Source organism: Eretmochelys imbricata, chromosome 1 (assembly GCF_965152235.1).
Source record: "Eretmochelys imbricata isolate rEreImb1 chromosome 1, rEreImb1.hap1, whole genome shotgun sequence".
Taxonomy (NCBI): domain Eukaryota; kingdom Metazoa; phylum Chordata; order Testudines; family Cheloniidae; genus Eretmochelys; species Eretmochelys imbricata.
The window spans coordinates 323,625,258-323,645,766 of record NC_135572.1 but is presented as its reverse complement, the minus strand read 5'-3'; the positions used below and the strand labels follow the sequence as shown (position 1 = coordinate 323,645,766).

Below are 20,509 nucleotides of genomic sequence, written 5' to 3'. Positions count from 1 at the left end.
TGGGAGCAGGGGGGAGAGGAGGGGAGAAGCAAAAAAGTTTTAAAGTCCTGACTTTCACTATTATCATAGGTATTGCATAGTAGCGCTTCAACTTAGTAACCTATAACGTGGCTTTTTATAATAGTGGAATCTTGCAGTCAAACTTCACAAGCTTCAAAAAAGTGGGCATTTCTGCTTCTCTTCACCCCTAATTAACTGATTATTCAATAAAACAAGGCTGAATTTGATATTCACTTGTTTCCATGGCAATCACAACCCTAGGCTTGATTTCATTATGGGCCCATATATTGTGAAACTGGACTGTCACATTTGCTTCCAAACATAAAATTTGAAATAGTAGGGGGAATATTGTATTTTGAGTAGTTTGCTGGCTAACTTCTCTGAATCAAAAGTGTTCATGTTCTCAAAAGTGTATTAGTTGAAACTGCCATCCTTTCTTGGACTCATTGTACAGATTGATGCACAGGAAATTTTTCCTCTCCCAAAATGGGGGTAAAGTTACTTTCCACTACATCCAGTTGTGAAATAGTAACCCATAATTAAGTGGGAAAAGGCTTCTTTGTTATGGTTTAGGAGGGTGTTAACAATAGTTGAAGTACCAGCATATTCAAAATCCGTAAGTAGTGGTTAATTTCTTTTGTGATGTTCTATATAGCAGCATCATTTTTGTTTTTTGAAGGAAATTCACATAGATGTAGTCAACGTGAGTGTGTCTGAACAAATAGGAACAGTTTGAAAAGAAGATTGGCTAGAGCCTATTAATTCTCTGGCTCAGCTGCTGGAGCCCCTTAAAGTTATGTTCTTCAAATATTTATAATATAACCGCTTTCTTCCCTGTGTGGTCTGAAATGTAATTCTGAGTACAAGTGAATACACAACACAGTACTGTTATATACAAAAAAAGTTTAATTGAAATACCTGTATAAAAAATATGATCTCCATACATTTCACACTGTTAAACAGAAGGAAAAAAATCCAAATCCAAGCTGCACAAATGCAACCAGATCACAGAAACACAGCTATTAAAATAAATTAAGGTTTATGACTCTGCCACCCTACCTTCCAGAGCCAATACACAAAGACTGTACAATGTCAATAATTTAAAACCCTTCCAAATAGCGTTACTTTACATTTCTGGTACAATACCAGATGAAGGCATACTAAACTTTAAAAAGTCATTCTATTTCCCTTAAATTAGACTTTGTACAACAACAATTTTCCATCTTCCAACAGAAACTGGTAAAGTCAGAAAAAAAATTTGTTTTGTTTTTTGAACAAAAGTTAACAGGAATGCAGAAAAGAGTGTCATGGGCAAACCACTAGAATTCCCATGGGGGAGGGGGAAAGCAGTGTTGAATATAACTCTAACCAAATAAATTAAGCAAATAAATAGCCACAGTTGAAACTGTGGGAGGTCTTCTAAAACTTCAAACAAATAAATAAAAAACTGTATAATACATGGGAAAACCAAATTTACATAAACACATTATACAGGTATGGAAAAAAGTAAAGTCCTTGAATATTGCATTGATTGTGCATTTAAACATGCCCATACATACTTTAAGACTCGCAGGTTGACAAAAGGAGGGGGCGGAGGGAGGGCGGGATTGAGAAAGGGGCTTCGCATGCCCAGTGGTAAAGATGATAAAAAAAAAAAAAAGAAAAAAGAAAAAAGAAACCAAGAGTGAATGTTCCTGATAAAAAAGCTGATATACCTGTTCATATTTGTATGCAGGCTACAGGAAATATTTTGGAGCAGCAGAGGTGGGTTCGGGGATGGGACAGGGACTGGAAGGAGTGAAATGTCTGTGTTCAAGTATTCCATCACCAGTGGATGGGACTACTTCATTCAATCACCGAACATATTCTCCAATGCATCATAGGAGCTGCTTCCTCCAGCACTCAGTCTAAAGGGAGCAAAATCCTATAATGAACTGGATCTTCTTTGGACATACACAGCTCAAAAAAGAAAGTCCCACTGAAGCAGCTTTCAAAAAGGCACTCAAAAGCAAATAAAAATCTAGTCCAGGCTCTATGAGAGCAAAAAAGTTTACCATGTATTCAAGAGGTCACTGCTTTCTTAATAAGGTCAGTCTTTTGACTAAGTACTGGCCTGCAACTCCCAAACAACAGCGTTTCCAAAGGAAATTTCTCATTCCAAAGCAGAAACCAGCAAAAGGGGAAAATAAAATCAAGTCCCTCAGACAAAGATTCAACTACAGAATAATGAATGCATTTTTCTAGCCCCTCCTACGTATTGGCAGCAGCACTGTGGTCTTTCTGCTTGTAGCTCCCCTCCCATTGCGAGGTCCTTAGTGTTTCACAGACTCTCATTGCTTGAACTTGTGCTAGATACATCAGTATCAAGGGTCCGTAGCCTTATGTCACAGTCCTCAGACTTCACTACTTCAGATTTGTGCATCCATGCATGGTCAAAAATTTGTTCAAGTGTTGGTCTGTCTGAAGGCCTCAGTGAAAGGCACCATTTGATCAGCTGCTGACATTCTGAAACAGATGAGTTAAACAGACATTAAACTAGAAAGCAAAAAGAACCTCAAACAGAAAATCACCCAGTATAATGAATTAAGTGTTAGTAATTTTTTGGTGTTTGAGCTCACCAGGTGATATTCTTCTCCTGAAGTATAACCGTCCTCTCAAGATCTCTTCGTCTTGTTCAAAAGGGATGTCTCCACAAACCATATCAAACAGGAGCACTCCCAAGGACCACACTGTTGCTGACCTCCCATGGTATCTGTGGTATCGGATCCACTCTGGAGGACTGTACACTCGTGTTCCTACAAATGAAAAACACAACACCCCCCCCACAACATCAGCAAACTAAGTTTTATTTTCTCCCCTAACATTTTAGTTGAGCTGCACATTCATATCAAACCACACAAGACTAAAAAATTCTAAATATTCAAAAATCATAGTGGGCCAAATTCATCCCCAGTGAAAGTCCAGAGTCTGGCTACAGTTACACCATGAATACATTTAGACCATTAGCTTGTGCTGTTCTGTTGTGATGAATAACAGGGCTTCCATCAGCTGACTGTTTACTAAAGCATGGCTCCCTTTCACTGACCATGTGGTGTCTACAGCATCACACCGAAAATAGACACAAAAGGACAAAGGGAAAGGGGGTGGGGGGGGGGGGGAGGAGGAGAAGATAAACAGAAGGTGAACCTCAGGTCTACCTTATTACATACAGCTAATCGGCTTTATCCAATTCCAAGACAGTGTGAACAAAATACAGACTTGCTCACAAACAAATTTTTCAGAATAATTAAAAAAGGCTATTCCGCCACTCTGAAAAGGCTTTTAGAAACCGCCCTCCCTTGGCACTAGGCTGTTCCTTGGATACCAAACAAAAACTGGAATTTGTGATGCTGACGGTCACATGGCCAGGAGGTTCGGGTTTCACAACAAAACAGATGTTAAGTGCAGCAGCTGACAACAGAGAAGGGGAGGGGGAAGTCCCTCATCTATATCAGGCACACTCACAGCAAGGGAAAAAAAAAAACAAAAACAAACAAAAAATAATCCACAAAAACCCCCCCAGCTCTTCCATCTATGTGCAAGAAGCATTTCAGTTTTCCTATATTAAAAAAAGCCAGAATTTAAGTCATTTAAGGGGCATATATAATTTATCCCAGGATTTTAAATCTCCAATGCAGGCATCAGCTGGGTTGTGAGTAATTCGTTCAGATTACAAGTCAAATACATGCATTGCATATAACACAGATGGGAACGCCTGGCGCTGGTGAAGCCTCAATGTAAACAGATCGCCCTCTAGGAAAAATGCCTTTTCCAAGGTAGGGAAATATAAACTGCTGCGTCACTGCCTGAAATCGCTTCTTTCCTACTCAACAGATCACCCCCAAGCGCCTCCGGGGCACAGGTGTAAATTACCCGCAGATCCATTATCAGCTACTGCAGCTGCAGAGCCACCTTTTGTTGTTGTCAGGAGCTAAGAAAGTGACTAACAACCACGCCGGGACAGCGCACCGGGTAAGCTCCGGCGCAGGGCTTTGCTGTCTCACCCGCACGGAGGCATTTTGGGGATGGGAGGGGCACATACCATCGAAGTCGGTGTAGACAGTGTCCTTAAGGATGGCTCCGGAGCCGAAGTCGATCAGCTTGAGCTCGCCCGTCCTGAGATCCACCAGCAGGTTCTCGTCCTTGATGTCCCTGTGCACCACGCCGCAGGTGTAGCAGTGGCGCACCGCCTCCAGGACCTGCCGGAAAAAGCCCCGGGCCGTCTCCTCGTCCAGGGCCCCCTTCTCGGTGATGAAGTCGAAGAGATCCTTCACCAGCTCGGGCCGCTCCATGATGATCAGGTAGCCGTCGGGTCGCTCGTACCAGTCCAGCAGCTTGATGACCCCTCTGAAGCCGGAGCCCACCTTCTTCAGCAGGACGATCTCCAAGGGCACCATCGCTCCGCTCTGGGCAGCGCAAAGAGGCAAGGGCCGCGGTCACTCACCGGGCAGCCCAGGCGGGGAAGCCAGCCAGCCTCCCGCCCGTCCCCACACGCGCACTCCGCCGGCTGGAGGCGCACACACACCCCGCGCGCTGGGCACCGAGTCTCCCGCAGCAGCGCGGGGGCTGGGGAAGTCCAGCGCCGCTCCGCTGGGGGGCTCCGCGGCTGCCGCAGTCAGAGAGGGAGGAGCCGCGGGAGGAAACCCCGCCAAAATCCCCCCCAGCTGTAAACAATAACACAGGGGCGGGCGGGGGACCCAGCCCTCTCGCCACCCAAACAATAGCCACCCAGGGTGACTGCCGGGCGGGCGGCTCCCAGCCTCTCTCGCACCCACCGCGCGGTTACACCCGCTCCCCGGCGAATACTTACGATGGTGCCCCACTCGGTGACTCGCTCCTTCACCACATGCTTCACGGCCACCTGGGGGGAGAGAGACCAGGCGCCGTCAGAGCGGGGTGGGGGAAAGCCTTCCCCGCTCTGCAGCGGCGGAGAGGGCTGGGGCGGCTGCGACGCGCGACCCTGCAGCCACGCACACGCCGCCCCGAGCAGACAGCAAGACACAACTACGCAGCCATGAATAGCCCCCCCCTCTCCTTACCGGCAAGCCGTCGGCTATCCGGGTCCCCGCGTACACGGTGCCGAAGCCCCCGCTGCCCAGCACGGAGCCCACCTGGTAGAGTTTATCGAAGGGCTCCTTCTCCGATTTCGCTAGAAACGGGAAAACAAATTAAGAGTGGGGGGTTGGAGTCGCTCTATTATTAAGAAGGCAGGACACGAGGCAGGCGAGAGGAAGCCCGGCCAGGGGAGCCGCATGGCTGTTCACACCGGCACATGCAGCTCTTCATCCTAAACCTAGCGAGCAAGGGGAAACCAGGCGGGTTTTGGTGCGACACGACAGCAGCGATCCGACAAGCAGCCACCCAGAGCCAAAATATCCAACACGCCCCACTGGGAGGGACGCGGACGCCGCGCACTCTCCCATAACAACCTAGCGAACAGGGGAGCTGTGCCCATCCCTACGCGGCGATACGCTAGCGGGGAATGTGACAGCCGAGAAATCCTCGGAGCTTGCAAACTCCCCATTAAAAAGCGACGGGCACAGCATCGTGGCTGGGTCACAACCAGCGAGTCGCTAACTGCGTACCTGGTTGGAGGATTTTCACCGGCAAGTGATCCATGCTGGTGGGGTTGCAAATGTGAGCGAGGGAGCCAAACTTGGAGAGCAACATCTTCCAGAGGAGCCGGGGGAAGGGGGAGGAAAGAGATCCTACAGCGAAACGTAGAGAGTGTCCTCCGGGCTAATTATTCAATTAACGATCTGCTGGGAAGGAGCGGCGCGATCTCCTTCCCGACCCGGGAGGGGAGCTGCGAAGCGGCTGCCTGGGCTCCTGCTCTGCTCTCCCCAGTCCACCAGCAGCAGCAGTTGATGTTGTAGCAGAGGGTGGCAGACGCCTCCAGAAATAAACAGCCACAAAGAATCCAAGCTGAAGCGGCGTGGAGCCCGTCGACAAAAAGCAATCAATAACGAGGGCGATGCTCTGCTTCTCCCACCGCCCAGCGCAGCTGAAACGCAACCACAGATGCCAGCGGGGCTGCAGAGAAAGTGGGTAAAATCCGCCCCGGCGAGAAGGACGCTTGCTCGGGGCCGCTGGGTGACTGCGAATTCAATCCAGCGCCGCAGTGAAGCCGTACCCGTGGTGCAGCAGCAGCGCAGCCTTCTCGGTGCCTGCTCACTTCTGAGCTCAATTACAGCAGGAGCTGCCTCTTAACTCTCAATGTTTTGGTGCGGGAAGAGAGATACAAATATCCCTCCGCGGGGGAGTGGGAAAACACCTCGTTGTGCTTTCCGGAGTTCTTCCCCTCCCCTAGAGCCCAGCGCGCTGGGATGTCTTCGTGCGGTCTCCGGCTCTGGCGGGGACTGCAGCGTCCCAGCCCACAGTAAATACAAGGGACGGGGGGACTGGAACTACTTATTTGTAGTAATAGACGCGCACAGTTACACTGTCTGAAATTCTCATCACACGCTACCAAAAAAAAGTGGGGGGGGCAGAGCAAGATTCTGTAATTTGCATTAACTTTATCAGTCAGCCAATGAAGGGCCACCTTTTCAAAGGGGGTATCGGGCAGTGGCCAATCAGGAAGAGGGTTTATTTGCATATGCTTAAGTGAGGCCAGGCGCGCAGGGCGGGAATTCCTAGGCGCGCCTTTCTCCTCATTTCTCCTTTCTCCCGGCTGCGCTGGGGAAAGGTCACTCTGCGCCGAGCTGAGACACTGCGTCTGGCGCTGGGGTGGGAGGGAGATAAGGGGAAAGAGCAGCAGCAACAGCAGCCGCCGCCATGATCACCGTTGTGGGGACACCGGGAAGGGGAGGGCTGTATCCATGCTGCTCCTTTGATGAAGCCGCCCAAACACCGTTTAGAAACCTGCTTATTTATAGCGCAGTGTTCACCGGCATAACACATCCTGCTCCCTTGCCTATTCTAGCTTCATTTGTGCCCGCCCTCTTTCTGCTGTGATTTCTTACTCCTCTCTCTCCCGGGCTGGCTGAGCTGCACCGCGCTTGGCGGTGGAGTTTGCTCCCCAGAGCCTGGGTCCGAGCCCTTCAGCCTGCGCCCCTGGGTCTCGGCTGCAGGGGGTCTTTGTATGGCCGCATCTGTTGTATGAAAGCCCACGTGCGTTAGGGGGAGCTAATGGGATTCCCTGATACACACTGGGAGACTTCGGTATGTTAGACCCGAGCCTGCCCTTGAACGGCGACGAGCCCCTTCCTAGCTAGGCGTCGGTTAAAAATTGCAAGAAGCGCATGTGCTCCCCCCTCCCCGGTTCGCAGGGCTGGAAATCCGCACAGACGCTGCAATGTCACACGCTGGATCCCGTGCGTGTGTCTCAGGCACCTCTTGACGTCTGGCGCGGGCTGAGATTGAAAGGCAGCTCCTTTCCCATCAGAGTCCACAGAGGGCGCTGAGGCAACGAGAAATCATCGCCGGGAAAGCCGCATGGCGTCCTCAGGCGGGGTAGGCGCTCAGAGATGCTGCCAAGTCTCACTCAGCTGGGAGGCAAATCTAGATTAATTTTAAGGCAGTTTTTAGAAACACCTCTCTCCTGAAGAAGGAATTTACAGCTTGTTTCAGTGAGAACTCACTTCACTGAGTTTCTGCCATTTCCACCGAAACTGGAACAGCTTGAGCTAGGCCCTGCCTACAGGCTCAGGTTGGTTTAGGGCTTGTTGGCCAGTTCTGTCTAGAGACCAGTCCTTATTGCATTTGGTGGGTAGAGACAGTTGGATAGCAGTTTTAGGGACTACTTAAACTCTGCTTTCCAGTTACTGGTAACTGGGCTAGAGTTGCAGCAGCTATAGTCTAAGGGCTTGTCTTCACTGACACCACTGCAACAGTTCCTTGGAGTTAGTACAATTGAGTTACTGCACTTCAAAACAACACTGGAATTACGCACACAGTGATTTGATTAGCAGCACAGAGTGATTGGATTAGCAGAATGATTGGATTAGTTGATGAGCAGTTTTAACCCAAGATGCTGCTTCCCCTCAGCATTACTAGGGCCTTGTCCATACTAAAAAGTTAGGTTGACCCAGCTCCATCATTCAGGGGTGTGAAAAATCCACCCAGAGCGGCATCGGACCTAAGCCCTGTTGTAGATAGCATGTACAAAAAATTCTTCTGTTGAGCTAGCTACCCCTTTTTAGGGAGGTGGAGTAACTACGCAGTCGGTGTAGGTTGTGTCACACTGAAGTACTACAATGCAGTGCTATAGTTGTGCCACTGTAGCGTTTCAAGTGTAGACAAGCCCTAGCTCAAGCATCAGCATCACTCAAATTTCAAAGCCCCCAGTTCCCCACCCTCGACAGGAAAATTCACGCCCCTGAACGATGCAGTTAAACCGACTTAATCCCTAGTGTAGACAGTACTAGGTAAATGGGAGAATTCTCCCGTTGACCTAACTACTGTCTCTTGGAGAGGTGGATTACCTATGCCGAAGTGAGGGCTACTCCTGTCGGCGTAGGTAGTGTCTTCACTGAAACTGCTTGTGATTTATGAACCTGGGGAAGATAAGTGTCTGAATGCCTAAATTGAGTGTGGGGCCCGAAACAAAACGAAACAAAATGATGAGGGGGGGAAGATTGCCCTTCCTTATGACTTTTAGCCTAGTGGATAGGAGGCTCAACTGGGATATGGGAGTCCCCGGTTCAAGTCCTCCCTACTACTACTGAAGAAGTACAGAGAAGAGAAACAAAAATGATTAGGAGTCTGGAAAAGCTTCCATATGAGGAGAGATTAAAAAGACGGGGACTGTTCATTTTAGGAAAGAGATGATTAAGGGGGGATATGTTAGAGGCACAGTTGCCAACTTTCATATGCTAAATAAGCACCCCGACTTTCACAATAAGCCAAAAACTAAGCTAATCCCATTTCAAAACAAGCCAATCCCTAAGAACCTCAACACTCTATGTAACTAGATCCCCTCGGCATGCAGTCTGAAACTGTGGTTGGCCCACTGTGCACCCCTGACTCTCTTCCCCGCTTGCCCGTGCTTGCCACTTTCCCCTGCTTCCCCTCCCCCTGCCACTGCTTTCCAGGAGCCAATCAAAAAAAATGAAGCAACAAGCTACAAGGCAAAAACTACCCAACAAGCAACTCACAAGCCAATAAAATGCCCAATTTCTGTGTTTTTTCCTGCAGGTTTGGCATGTCTGGTTAGAGGTCTATATAATCATGAATGGTGTGGAGAAAGTGTATAAGGAACTGTTATGTATCCCTTCACGTAACACAAGAACTGAGGGTCACCCAATGAAATTAATAGCAGCAGGTTTAAAACAGACATAAGGAAGCACTTCTTCACACAATGCGCAGTCAACCTGTGGAACTCATTGCCTGGAATGTTGTGAAGACCACAGGTGCCAACTTTCCAAAGTGCCAGGGGGTGCTTGATGCCTGGCTCTGCCCCCGGCCCTGCCCCCACCCCCACTCCACCCCTTTACCCAAGACCCCACTCCCCCCAACTTCTTCACGCCCGGTTTCACCCCTTTCCCCGAGCATGCCGCATCCTCTCTCCTCCCCCTCCCTCCCAGCCTCCTGCACGCTGCAAAACAGCAAATTGTGATGGGCGGGAGGTGCAGGGAGGGAGGGGGAGGCACTGTTGGCCATTGCGAGCCATTGGAGAGATGGGGGGGAGGTGGTACGGGGGAGGGGTGGCTTAGAGCCACAGCCCAGCCACAATAAGACCCGGGTGGGCAGTTGTGGGGAATCACGGTGGACCCTCTACCTGCCTGCAGTGCGGGGGGGTGGGATTGAGAACAGCCCTCATCCATGTCCCCAACCTGCAGGCTCCTTGCCTGGCCGAGGGCACGTGGAGGGTCTGCGATGCCGCGCGGGCTCCTCACAGCTCCTCGTGCGGATCTCCCCGATGAGGCTCTGGCGGGGGGTGCCTCGGAGCCTCAGCCCCGCCAGGTAAGTAGAGCCCTGCAAATCCACGGATATCTGCAGACAGTGGATGCGGATATCTGCAGTCTGATGCGAATACACATTTCTGTATCTGCGCAGGATTCTATAAACCTTCCATATTGTTTGTGCTGCTCCTATTCGTCTGCCTCAGAAAGTTCATTTCCATAGCCCTGAACAATTGCAACTGTAGGAAACCTATATAAACTATTTTTGCCTTATTTGAATGTTGTTTTTCAACTGTAAATTGGAAGCAATTCAATGGTATTATGCTAATCTGTTCTTTGGTGTACAAATAATTTTTTGTGCGCAAGGGTCCCTGACAAGCGTCAGTTGTGGTATACACTAATATGGGAATACCGTGCAAGGTTCTGCCTGCTGCCTAGGAACAATAACTGACTCAAACTTTGTTCTTAGTTATTACAGGGTATCTAGGTTCAATTTGCTGTGCTACAGCATCAGGTATGTCTAATAAAATTGTATTGGCCTAACTATAGTGCTCCAGTGTAGGTAGGGTAGTTGGTGTAGAGAGTTCCTGTGTGAGATAGCCAATAGGTGGATGTTATATAGCCTGACTACAAGAAATGGTGGGGAAAATGGGCTTCCAGTGTGAAAAGCTCCAGCTGAAGTTGATGAGAGCTAGGAGTGTTCAGTACCTCTGAAAAATAGGACCCAATTTCTCCAGAGATGTAGGGCCTGTGCTCTAACTTGCATGCCAACAAGTGGTTATGGGACTGTGCATGAGGCAATGCAGGCTATACTTGTTTACAGGTGCTAGAGAGTGAGCTTCCCCCCAATGTCCCTTAGAAGCGTTGCCTGCTCCTAATCTTTGCAATTGTAATTTCTCCAGCACTTTACCTGGCCCTGCCCTTGCTGTCAACTCTGTGTAGTTCAGGCTGCTAGACTGTACATAACTCCTGTGTGTTTTTTAGAAAAGACAAGCAACTGCATAAAAACGAGTGCATACATAGCAAATAAGAATGTAACAGGAAAAAATACGGAAACGCTTGTTATGCCTCTTTTTTGAGCTCACTCCCAAAAAAGGTTGTCTTTGAATTTCCACAGTGTTATTGCTATAGCTGACCAGTACAAATTACTTTGTTCTTTATGGTTACCCCCACCCTATATAATAATTTAAGCTGAAAAGGAAAATACAATTTATATTTTGTCTTCAAATGAAATCTTCATCATAAATCCCATAATAGCTGTCAATCGACTCCAACAGCAGTAGGGCAGCCAAAATGTGTTCTGGGTTACAAACCTTTTTGGCAGTTGCATTGTGTATTTAGATGGACTGATGGCGCAGTCATAACCTCTGATAATTCTTCCAGTGTCTACCTTCTCTTGACCGTCATTGCTTCCATCTTATTTAGACTGAACTTCAGTCATTTAATTGTTGCCTAGGTCCATATCCTCATCATGCACATGGCAAAATAAAATAAAACCCACCACCTTTCAGGTGAAAAGGATATATGGAGCTGAGTATCATTAGCAGTAGACTGATGTCAGCAAGGTAGTGATGCCTCACAATCCCTCCGTGTGACCTCAGATACACATTTAGCAAGAAAAGTGTCAATGAAATCTTGCAGAATCGTGCATGATAGGGCCTTTATGGTAGATGAACAACCTCTCAAACCTGCCATTTGAGATTTCTCAGAAAGGAAAAACATGGTCTTATGGGAGAATAACACTTTCCATCTCTGTCTGTGAGATCTGGCAGGTCACCAATACTTTGTAGTTGATGATGTCAAGGTCTGCCTATAGAATTCACTGAAAGTCACTGAGAATACTTTTATAGGAATCTGGGAAGGAAGATGACATCAGAATTGCCATACTACAGTCTTCCCAATAATCGTCTCTAAAAATGATAAGTTTGAGGAAGCTCAGTGATTGCCAAAGAAATAACTTTTTCACCTGAATGACCTTGTCAGTTACTGATCAAGAAGCCATCACTTGGCTTTAACAACCGTGACCTTTTGGGAGGTTATTAAGAAGGTTGTAGTAGGGCAGCTCCAGATTCTTTTGGTTTCCTATCAGTCTACTTTTAGGCCTGGACATAGTACAGCCACTGCATTAGCTACCTTGGTAAGTTATCTTTTGGCAATGGACAAAAGTCAGAGGTCCATGTCCCTTTGATTAATCTTATACTCTGATAATTAATCTGATACTGTTGACTGATCTGCCTGCAAGATCTGGCAGACGTGGATGGGACTGTTCTTCAGTAATGTCATTATTTCCTTTCTGAGAAGTGAGTCTAAAGGGCCTGCTCAATTTTTTTAAGTGTTATTGGAATCACGTCTGTCCAGATGGATACATTAACTCCATTCATAACGGTGCTTAAACCTCCACATAGTTTTTTCCCAACTATGAGAGAGTCTTGCCGGTTCTAACCCTTCTTTCCTCTGTTCATCCAGAGCCTCTCTGAATGAAACAGCTGAAACTACTAGTGAAGAAGGCACCTCTTCCACAACATGAGTCTCAGCCCTGGTCTACATTACGAGTTTAGGTCGAATTTAGCAATGTTAGATTGATTTAACCCTGCACCCGTCCACACAACGAAGCCATTTTTGTCGACTTAATGGGCTCTTAAAATTTATTTCTGTACTTCTTCCTGATGAGGGGATTAGCACTGAAATCGACATTGCCGGGTTGAATTTGGGTTAGTGTGGACGCAATTCGACAGTATTGGCCTCCGGGAGCAATCCCACAGTGCTCCATTGTGACCTCTCTGGACAGCACTCTCAACACGGATACACTAGCCAGGTACACAGGAAAAGCCCCGCAAACTTTTGAATTTCATTTCCTGTTTGGCCACCATGGCATGACCACGCAGAGCTCATCAGCAGAGATGACCATGGAGTTGCAGAATCGCAAAAGAGCTCCAGCATGGACTGAACGGGAGGTACTGGATCTGATCGCTGTATGGGGAGATGAATCCGTGCTCTCAGAACTCCATTCCAAAAGACGAAATGCCAAAATATTTGAAAAAAATCTCCAAGGGCATGAAGGACAGAGGCTATCACAGGGTCCCCCAGCAGTGCCACGTGAAACTTAAGGAGCTCAGGCAAGCCTACCAAAAAACCCAAGAGGCAAACGCCCGCTCGGGGTCAGAGCCCCAGACATGCTGCTTCTATGATGAGCTGCATGTAGTTCTAGGGGGTGCCCCTACAACTACCCCACACCTGTACGTGGACTCCTGCAAGGGAGTCTCACGCAACAGGGATGAGGATTTGCTGGACGAGGAAGATGATGATGAGGAGGAGATTGAAGATAGCGCACACCAGGCAAGCGGAGAAACCGTTCTTCTCGACAGCCAGGAACTGTTTATCACCCTGGAGCCAATACCCTCCCAACCATCTCAACCCAGGCTCCCGCACCTTGAAGGCAGAGAAGGCGTCTCTGGTGAGTGTACGTTTGTAAATATAATACACAGTTTAAAAGCAAGCGTGTTTAATGATTAATTTGCCCTGAAGACTTGGAATGCATTCATGGCCAGTGCAGTTATTGGAAAAGTCTGTTAACATGTCTGGGGATGGGGCAGAATTCCTCCAGGGACATCTCAATGAAGCTGTCCTGGGGGTACTCCCAAAGCCTTTGCAAAAGGTTTCTGGGGAGGGCAGCCTTATTGCATCCTCCACGGTAGGACACTACCACAGCAGGCCAGTAGCACATAGTCTGGAATCATTGCATAAGAAAGCATGGCAGCGTGTGGTCCCGGTGTTTGCTGGCATTCAAGCAACATCTGTTCTTTATCTCTCTTTGGTATCCTCAGAAGAGTGGTATCATTCATGGTCACCTGGTTGAAATAGGGGAATTTTATTAAGGGGACATCAAAGGTGGCCGTTCCTGCTGGGCTGTTTGCCTGTGGCTGAAAAGAAATCATCCCCACTGTTAGCCACGCGGTGGGGGGAGAGGTGAAGCAATCATCCCAGAGAATTGGATGTGTGTGGGGCGGGGGGGGTGAGTTGGGTTTGTGTTGCACGTTAACCCGAAAACATCAGCCCCTCCTTTTAAATGGCCAATGTGTCTTTTTCAATTTTAATCTCCCTTTTTTTCCTCCCGCAGCTGCAAATGTTTCAACCCTGTGACTAGCATCTCTGTCCCAAAGACTAGCGCAGATAAGAAGGCGAAATAAATGCACTCAAAATGAAATGTTCTCTGAGCTCATGCAGTCCACCCAAACTGAAAGAGCCCAGCAGAATGCGTGGAGGCAGACAATGGCAGATTCCAGGAAAGCACAAAATGAATGCAAGGACAGGAGGGACGCGCAAGAGGATAGATGGCTGGAGAAACAGTCGAGGTGGTGGGATCAAGAGAAAAGGTGGTGGCAGCATGATGAAAGTAGGCAGGATGCAATGCTGAGGCTACTGGAGGATCAAACTGATATGCTTCGGTGTATGGTTGAGGTGCAGGAAAGGCACAGACCGCCACTGCAGCCCCTGTGTAACCAACTGCCCTCCTCCCCAAGTTCCATAGCCTCCTCACCCATACGCCCAAGAATGTGGGAGCGGGGGCCTCTGGGCACCCAACCACGCCACCCCAGAGGACTGCCCAATCAACAGAAAACTGGCATTCAGTAAGTTTTGAAGTGCAGTGTGGCCTTGTCCTTCCCTCCTCCCGTCCTCCTGCACCCCTCTCGGGCTACCTTAGCAGTTATCCCCCTATTTGTGTGACAAATTAATAAAGAATGCATGAATTTGAAACAACAATGACTTTATTGCCTCTGCAAGCGCTGATTGAAGGGGGGACGGGAGGGTGGCTGGCTTACAGGGAAGTAGAGTGAACCAAGGGGGTGGGTTTTCATCAAGGAGAAACAAACAGAACTCTCACACCGTAGCCTGGTCAGCCATGAAACTGGTTTTCAAAGCTTCTCTGATGCGCAGGGCGCTCTGCTGTGCTCTTCTAACCGCCCTGGTGTCTGGCTGCGCATAATCAGCGGCCAGGTGATTTGCCTCAACTTCCCACCCTGCCATAAATGTCTCCCCCTTACTCTCACAGATATTGTGGAGCACACATCAAGCAGTAATAACAATGGGAATATTGGTTTCGCTGAGGTCTAACTGAGTCAGTAAACTGCACCAGCATGCTTTTAAATGTCCAAATGCACATTCTACCACCATTCTGCACTTGCTCAGCCTGTAGTTGAACAGCTCCTGACTACTGTCCAGGGTGCCTGTATATGGCTTCATGAGCCATAGCATTAAGGGGTAGGCTGGGTCCCCAAGGATAACTATAGGCATTTCAACATCCCCAACGGTTATTTTCTGGTTTGGAAAGTGAATCCCTTGCTGCAGCTGTTCATACATACCAGAGTTCCTGAAGATGTGAGCGTCATGTACCTTTCCCAGTCATCCCACGCTGATGTTGGTGAAAGGTCCCTTGTGATTCACCAGTGCTTGCAGCACCATTGAAGAGTACCCCTTTTGGTTTATGTACTGGTTGGCAAGGTGATCCGGTCCCAAGATAGGGATATGCGTTCCATCTATGGCCCCATCACAGTTAGGGAATCCCACTGCAGCAAAGCCATCCACTATGACCTGCACATTTCCCAGAGTCAGTACTCTTGATAGCAGCAGCTCAGTGATTGCGTTGGCTGCTTGGATCACAGCAGCCCCCACAGTAGATTTGCCCACTCCAAATTGATTCCTGACTGACCAGTAGCTGTCTGGCGTTGCAAGCTTCCAGAGTGCTATCACCACTCACTTGTCAACTGTGAGGGCTGCTCTCATCTTGGTATTCTTGAGCTTCAGGGCAGGAGAAAGCAAGTCACAAAGTTCCATGAAAGTGCCCTTACGCATGCGAAAGTTTCGGAGCCACTGGGAATCATCCCAGACCTGCAACACTATGCGGTCCTACCAGTCTGTGCTTGTTTCCTGGCCCCAGAATTGGCGTTCCACAGCATGAGCCTGCCCCATTGCCCCCAGGATGGCCAAATTGCTGGAGCCTGTGCTTTGAGAGAAGTCTGTGTCCATGTCTTCATCACTCTCATCACTGCGCTGCCATTGCCTGCTTTTGCAGGTTCTGGTTCTGCATATACTGCATGATAATGTGTGAGGTGTTTACAATGCTCATAACTGTCGCAGTGATCTGAGTGGGCTCCATGCTTGCCGTGGTATGGCATCTGCAGGAGAGCAAGAGAGCAGAGTTGCAGGGGAAGCGGTGGTTGAATGACCAGTTTTGCAGACCTACTGCACTGTCTGCTGCCAGGACACAACAGCTGAGCAGGCTGCATTCTTACCGGGGTATGGCGAGACGAGAGCAGCTGAGCAGAGTTGCAGCGGAAGTAGCCCTGCGAGACCACCAGGACAGCAGAGTGGCAGTGGAAGCAGTGGATAACAACTGTCATATAGAGGACCTGCAAGGTGGATTCATAGCATCAGGAGAGCAGAGTGGCAGCAGAAGCGGTTGTTCGATGATGATGGTTTGCAGTCCTACTGCATCATCTGCTGAAAGCAGTATGGTGCCTGCATGGAAAAAAGGTCTGAAATGATTGTCTGCCGTTGCTTTCACGGAGGGAGGGGCGACTGACGACATGTACCCAAAACCACCTGCGACAATATTTTTGCCCCATCAGGCACTGGGAGCTTAACTCAGAATTCCAATGGGCGGCGGAGACTGCGGGAACTGTGGGATAGCTACCCACAGTGCAACGCTCTGAAAGTCGACGCTAGCCTCGGTACTGTGGATGCACTCCGCCGACTTAATGTGCTTAGTGGGGACACACACAATCGACTGTATAAAATCGCTTTCTAAAAAATCAACTTCTATAAATTCGACTTCTATAAATTTCGTAGTGTAGACATACCCTCAGTCTCTTCTTTGAGTCACATTTCACATTGATTCATAGATTCATAGATACTAAGGTCAGAAGGGACCATTATGGTCATCTAGTCTGACCTCCTACACAGCGCAGGTCACAGAATTTCACCCACCCACTCCTGCGAAAAACCTCTCACCTATGTCTGAGCTATTGAAGTCCTCAAATCGTGGTTTAAAGACTCCAAGGAGCAGAGAATCCTCCAGCAAGTGACCCGTGCCCCATGCTATAGAGGAACACTATTTTCTTGGTGCATATTTAACCAGGTGGAATATTCCTGCTTGGAAAACAAAACAAAGCAAAACCAAACTTATGATAGTTATATTTATATATTATTGACAGTATATCCACCTTTGTACATACATGCGTGTTCTTGGATTCACCACATGCAAATAGAAATCTGACTAAATGTTTAATTTGCTTTATTTGATATTCTAACTGCTGCTTTTACGATGTTGTTATGTACACAATATTCAGAGAAATGTTAATGTCAGTAATCTAATTAGCTGTTTGAGACAAGGGCTTCATGAATACAATCATAATTTGAATGCTATAGAAGCAACTCTCCTTTGAGACTGACAATAATTAGTAGTCTGCCTAATCAGCAAAAAAAGTTTTCAGAATTATATGACCTGATTGCAAAAGATGTATGTTTTAGCAGAAGCTGGATCTTTGGGAGATATCTTAGTACACCAATCAATGATTCTACAAAACAAGCTGATATATACAAATGTCATCATTTACAGTGTGGGTAGTGGGGAGCACAAATACACTTTTACATGGAGTGTTTACTATCCAGATGAATCTATCAGTCTACATTCTCTGTTCAGGCAGAGTTATGTTCAGTGCATGACCAGAGAGGTGTGGGCAGAGGAGACAGTAACCCCAGTACATTATCTTCATCATACCTAGCCTCTGCCCCCTCAAGAATTAAATCCTAGGGAGTAGCATGTGAAGTCAAGAATCAGACTTTTCAGATGATATTCTTTATGGTCACACAATTGTTATTAATTGTCACTTGCATAGTGACAGACGATGAAAGTAATTGTAAATAAGGAATCATTATCCTGTGAGGGTGTTTCTAGCAGGGTTCCATGGGTTCTGTTCTTGGTCCAGTGCTATTCAATACCTTCACTAATGATATGGAAGACAATATAACATCCTTTTTTGCTAGTAAAATTTGTAGGTGACACAAATATCAGTGGAGTGGTAAATAATGATGGGATTTGGGTGAGTTATATGGACCAACAGGATCTCTTGATAAGGTGGTCGTATTTGAACAACATACATTTTAACACTACCAAATGCAAAATCATATATCTAAGAACAAAGAACGTAGATTAGTCTTAAAATATGGAAGTTAGTGTCCTGAAATGCAGTGACAATGCAAAGAACTTGGGGGTCATGGTATATAATCAACTGAACAATGTGATGATATAGCTAAGAGGGAGAACATGATCCTTGGATGTACAAGCAGGGGGATATCAAGCAGGAGTAGGGAAGTGGTATTACCTCTGTATACAGCAGGGGTCGGCAACCTTTGGAATGCGGCCCTCCAGGGAAAGCCCTGGTGGGCCAAGCCAGTTTGTCTACCTGCCGCGTCCACAGGTTCAGCTGATCGCAGCTCACACTGGCCGCAGTTCACCGCTCCAAGCCAATGGGGGCTGCGGGAAGCGGTGCAGGCCGAGGGATGTGCTGGCCGCCCTTCCCGCAGCCCCCAATGGCCTGGAGTGGCGAACCGTGGCCAGTGGGAGCTGCGATCGGCCAAACCTCTGGACGCAGCAGGTAAACAAACCGGCCCAGCTGGCCAGGGGCTTTCCCTGGTGGGCTGCGAGTGAGAGGTTGCCAACCTTTGGTGTACAGCATTAGTGAGACCATTGCTGGAATAATGTGTTCAAAACGGATGTTGAAAAATTGGAAAATATTCAAAAAAGAGATACAAGAATGATTCAGGGTTTGGAAATCATACCTTATGGTGACAGTCTTAAGATCAGTCTATTTAGTTTATCCAAGAGAAGGTTAAGGGGTGACTTAACTGATATCTATAAATATCTGTATGGGGAAGAGTTTTCTGATATTAGGCAGCACTTTAATTTAGCAGAACAAAGTGCATCAAGATTCACTGGTTGGAAGCTGAACCCAGACAAATTCACACTAGAAATAAGGCACTTTTTTTTTTAATGGTGAGAGTAATTAACCATTGGAACAATTTACCTAGGGATGGGTGGATTCTCTATCATTTGAAGTCTTAAATCAAGAGCGGATGTCTTTCTAAAAGATACGCTCAAAGATACAGCTCAAACAGAAGTTATGGGTGTGATGCAGAAATGTAATGGGTGAGGTTCGATGGCATATCATATGTAGGAGGTCAGGTTGGATGAACATAATGGTCCCTTTTGGTATTAATGTCTATGAGCATGTCCATTTATAAAACTGATCAAGTCCTATGGCCTAATTCTCCACTGTTTTACATCTGTGTTAGTGTAATACCAGTGCTGGAATAATGTGTTCAGTATTTGTCACCCAATCCAAAAAGATTATTGCAGAACTATAGGGGGCTCAGAAAAGGGTGATGAGAATGATTAGGGACATGGAAAAACCTCTCATATAAAAAGAGATTCCTTTATCTTAAAAAGAAGAAGACTAAGAGGGGAAATGGTACCATTGAGGAGAGTGGACCAGATGATATGTCTGGAGGGAGAAAGCAGAAGGAGACTCCGCCGGTTGGAAGGCATGAGATGCGCTGTCCTGAGATGGGGGGTTCCACGACCACCACTCCCAAGAGAAGGAGGCGGGTGGTGGTGGTCGGGGACTCTCTACTCCGGGGGACTGAGTCATCTATCTGCCGCCCTGACCGGGAAAACCGAGAAGTCTGCTGCTTGCCGGGGGCTAAAATTCGCGATGTGACGGAGAGACTGCCGAGACTCATCAAGCCCTCGGATCGCTACCCCTTCCTGCTTCTCCACGTGGGCACCAATGATACTGCCAAGAATGACCTTGAGCGGATCACTGCGGACTACGTGGCTCTGGGAAGAAGGATAAGAGTTTGAGGCGCAAGTGGTGTTCTCGTCCATCCTCCCCGTGGAAGGAAAAGGCCTGGGTAGGAACCGTCGAATAGTGGAAGTCAACGAATGGCTACGCAGGTGGTGTCGGAGAGAAGGCTTTGGATTCTTTGACCATGGGATGGTGTTCCATGAAGGAGGAGTGCTGGGCAGAGACGGGCTCCACCTTACGAAGAGAGGGAAGAGCATCTTTGCGAGCAGGCTGGCTAACCTAGTGAGGAGGGCTTTAAACTAGGTTCACCGGGGGAAGGAGACCAAAGCCCTAAGGTAAGTGGGAAAGCAGGATACCGGGAGGAAGCACAGGGAGGAATGTCTATGAAGGGAGGGCTCCTGCCTCATACTGAGAATGAGGGGCAATCAGCAGGTTATCTCAGGTGCTTATATAGGAATGCACAAAGCCTTGGAAACAAGCAGGGAGAACTGGAGGTCCTGGTGATATCAAGGAATTATGACGTGATTGGAATAACAGAGACTTGGTGGGATAACTCACATGACTGGAGTACTGTCATGGATGGTTATAAACTGTTCAGGAAGGACAGGCAGGGCAGAAAAGGTGGGGGAGTAGCACTGTATGTAAGGGAGCAGTATGACTGCTCAGAGCTCCGGTACGAAACTGCAGAAAAACCTGAGTGTCTCTGGATTAAGTTTAGAAGTGTGAGCAACAGGAGTGATGTAGTGGTGGGAGTCTGCTATA

The 20,509-nt window shown here is 47.8% G+C and overlaps 1 protein-coding gene across 1 annotated transcript; it reads right to left on the bottom strand.

Annotated features, from left to right (window-relative positions):
- Positions 1–886: 886 nt before the first annotated feature.
- PIM3 (Pim-3 proto-oncogene, serine/threonine kinase) lies at positions 887–6,196 on the bottom strand. Its single transcript, XM_077834750.1, has 6 exons — positions 5,625–6,196; positions 5,079–5,188; positions 4,850–4,900; positions 4,082–4,445; positions 2,619–2,795; positions 887–2,505 (listed from the first exon to the last, which is right to left on the bottom strand). The coding sequence occupies exons 1-6, from the start codon at positions 5,707–5,709 to the stop codon at positions 2,321–2,323; spliced, it is 972 nt and encodes a 323-aa protein (XP_077690876.1). The 5' UTR covers positions 5,710–6,196; the 3' UTR covers positions 887–2,320.
- Between the last annotated feature and the right edge of the window lie 14,313 nt (positions 6,197–20,509).

Excerpts from the sequence above, each read along its gene's own strand:
- PIM3 (XM_077834750.1), bottom strand. The coding sequence starts at position 5,709 with ATGTTGCTCTCCAAGTTTGGCTCCCTCGCTCACATTTGCAACCCCACC. Across the intron at positions 5,189-5,624 it reads GGTGAAAATCCTCCAACCAG|CGAAATCGGAGAAGGAGCCC; the intron begins GTACGCAGTTAG and ends TCCCGTTTCTAG. Across the intron at positions 2,796-4,081 it reads TGTCTACACCGACTTCGATG|GAACACGAGTGTACAGTCCT; the intron begins GTATGTGCCCCT and ends TTTCATTTGTAG.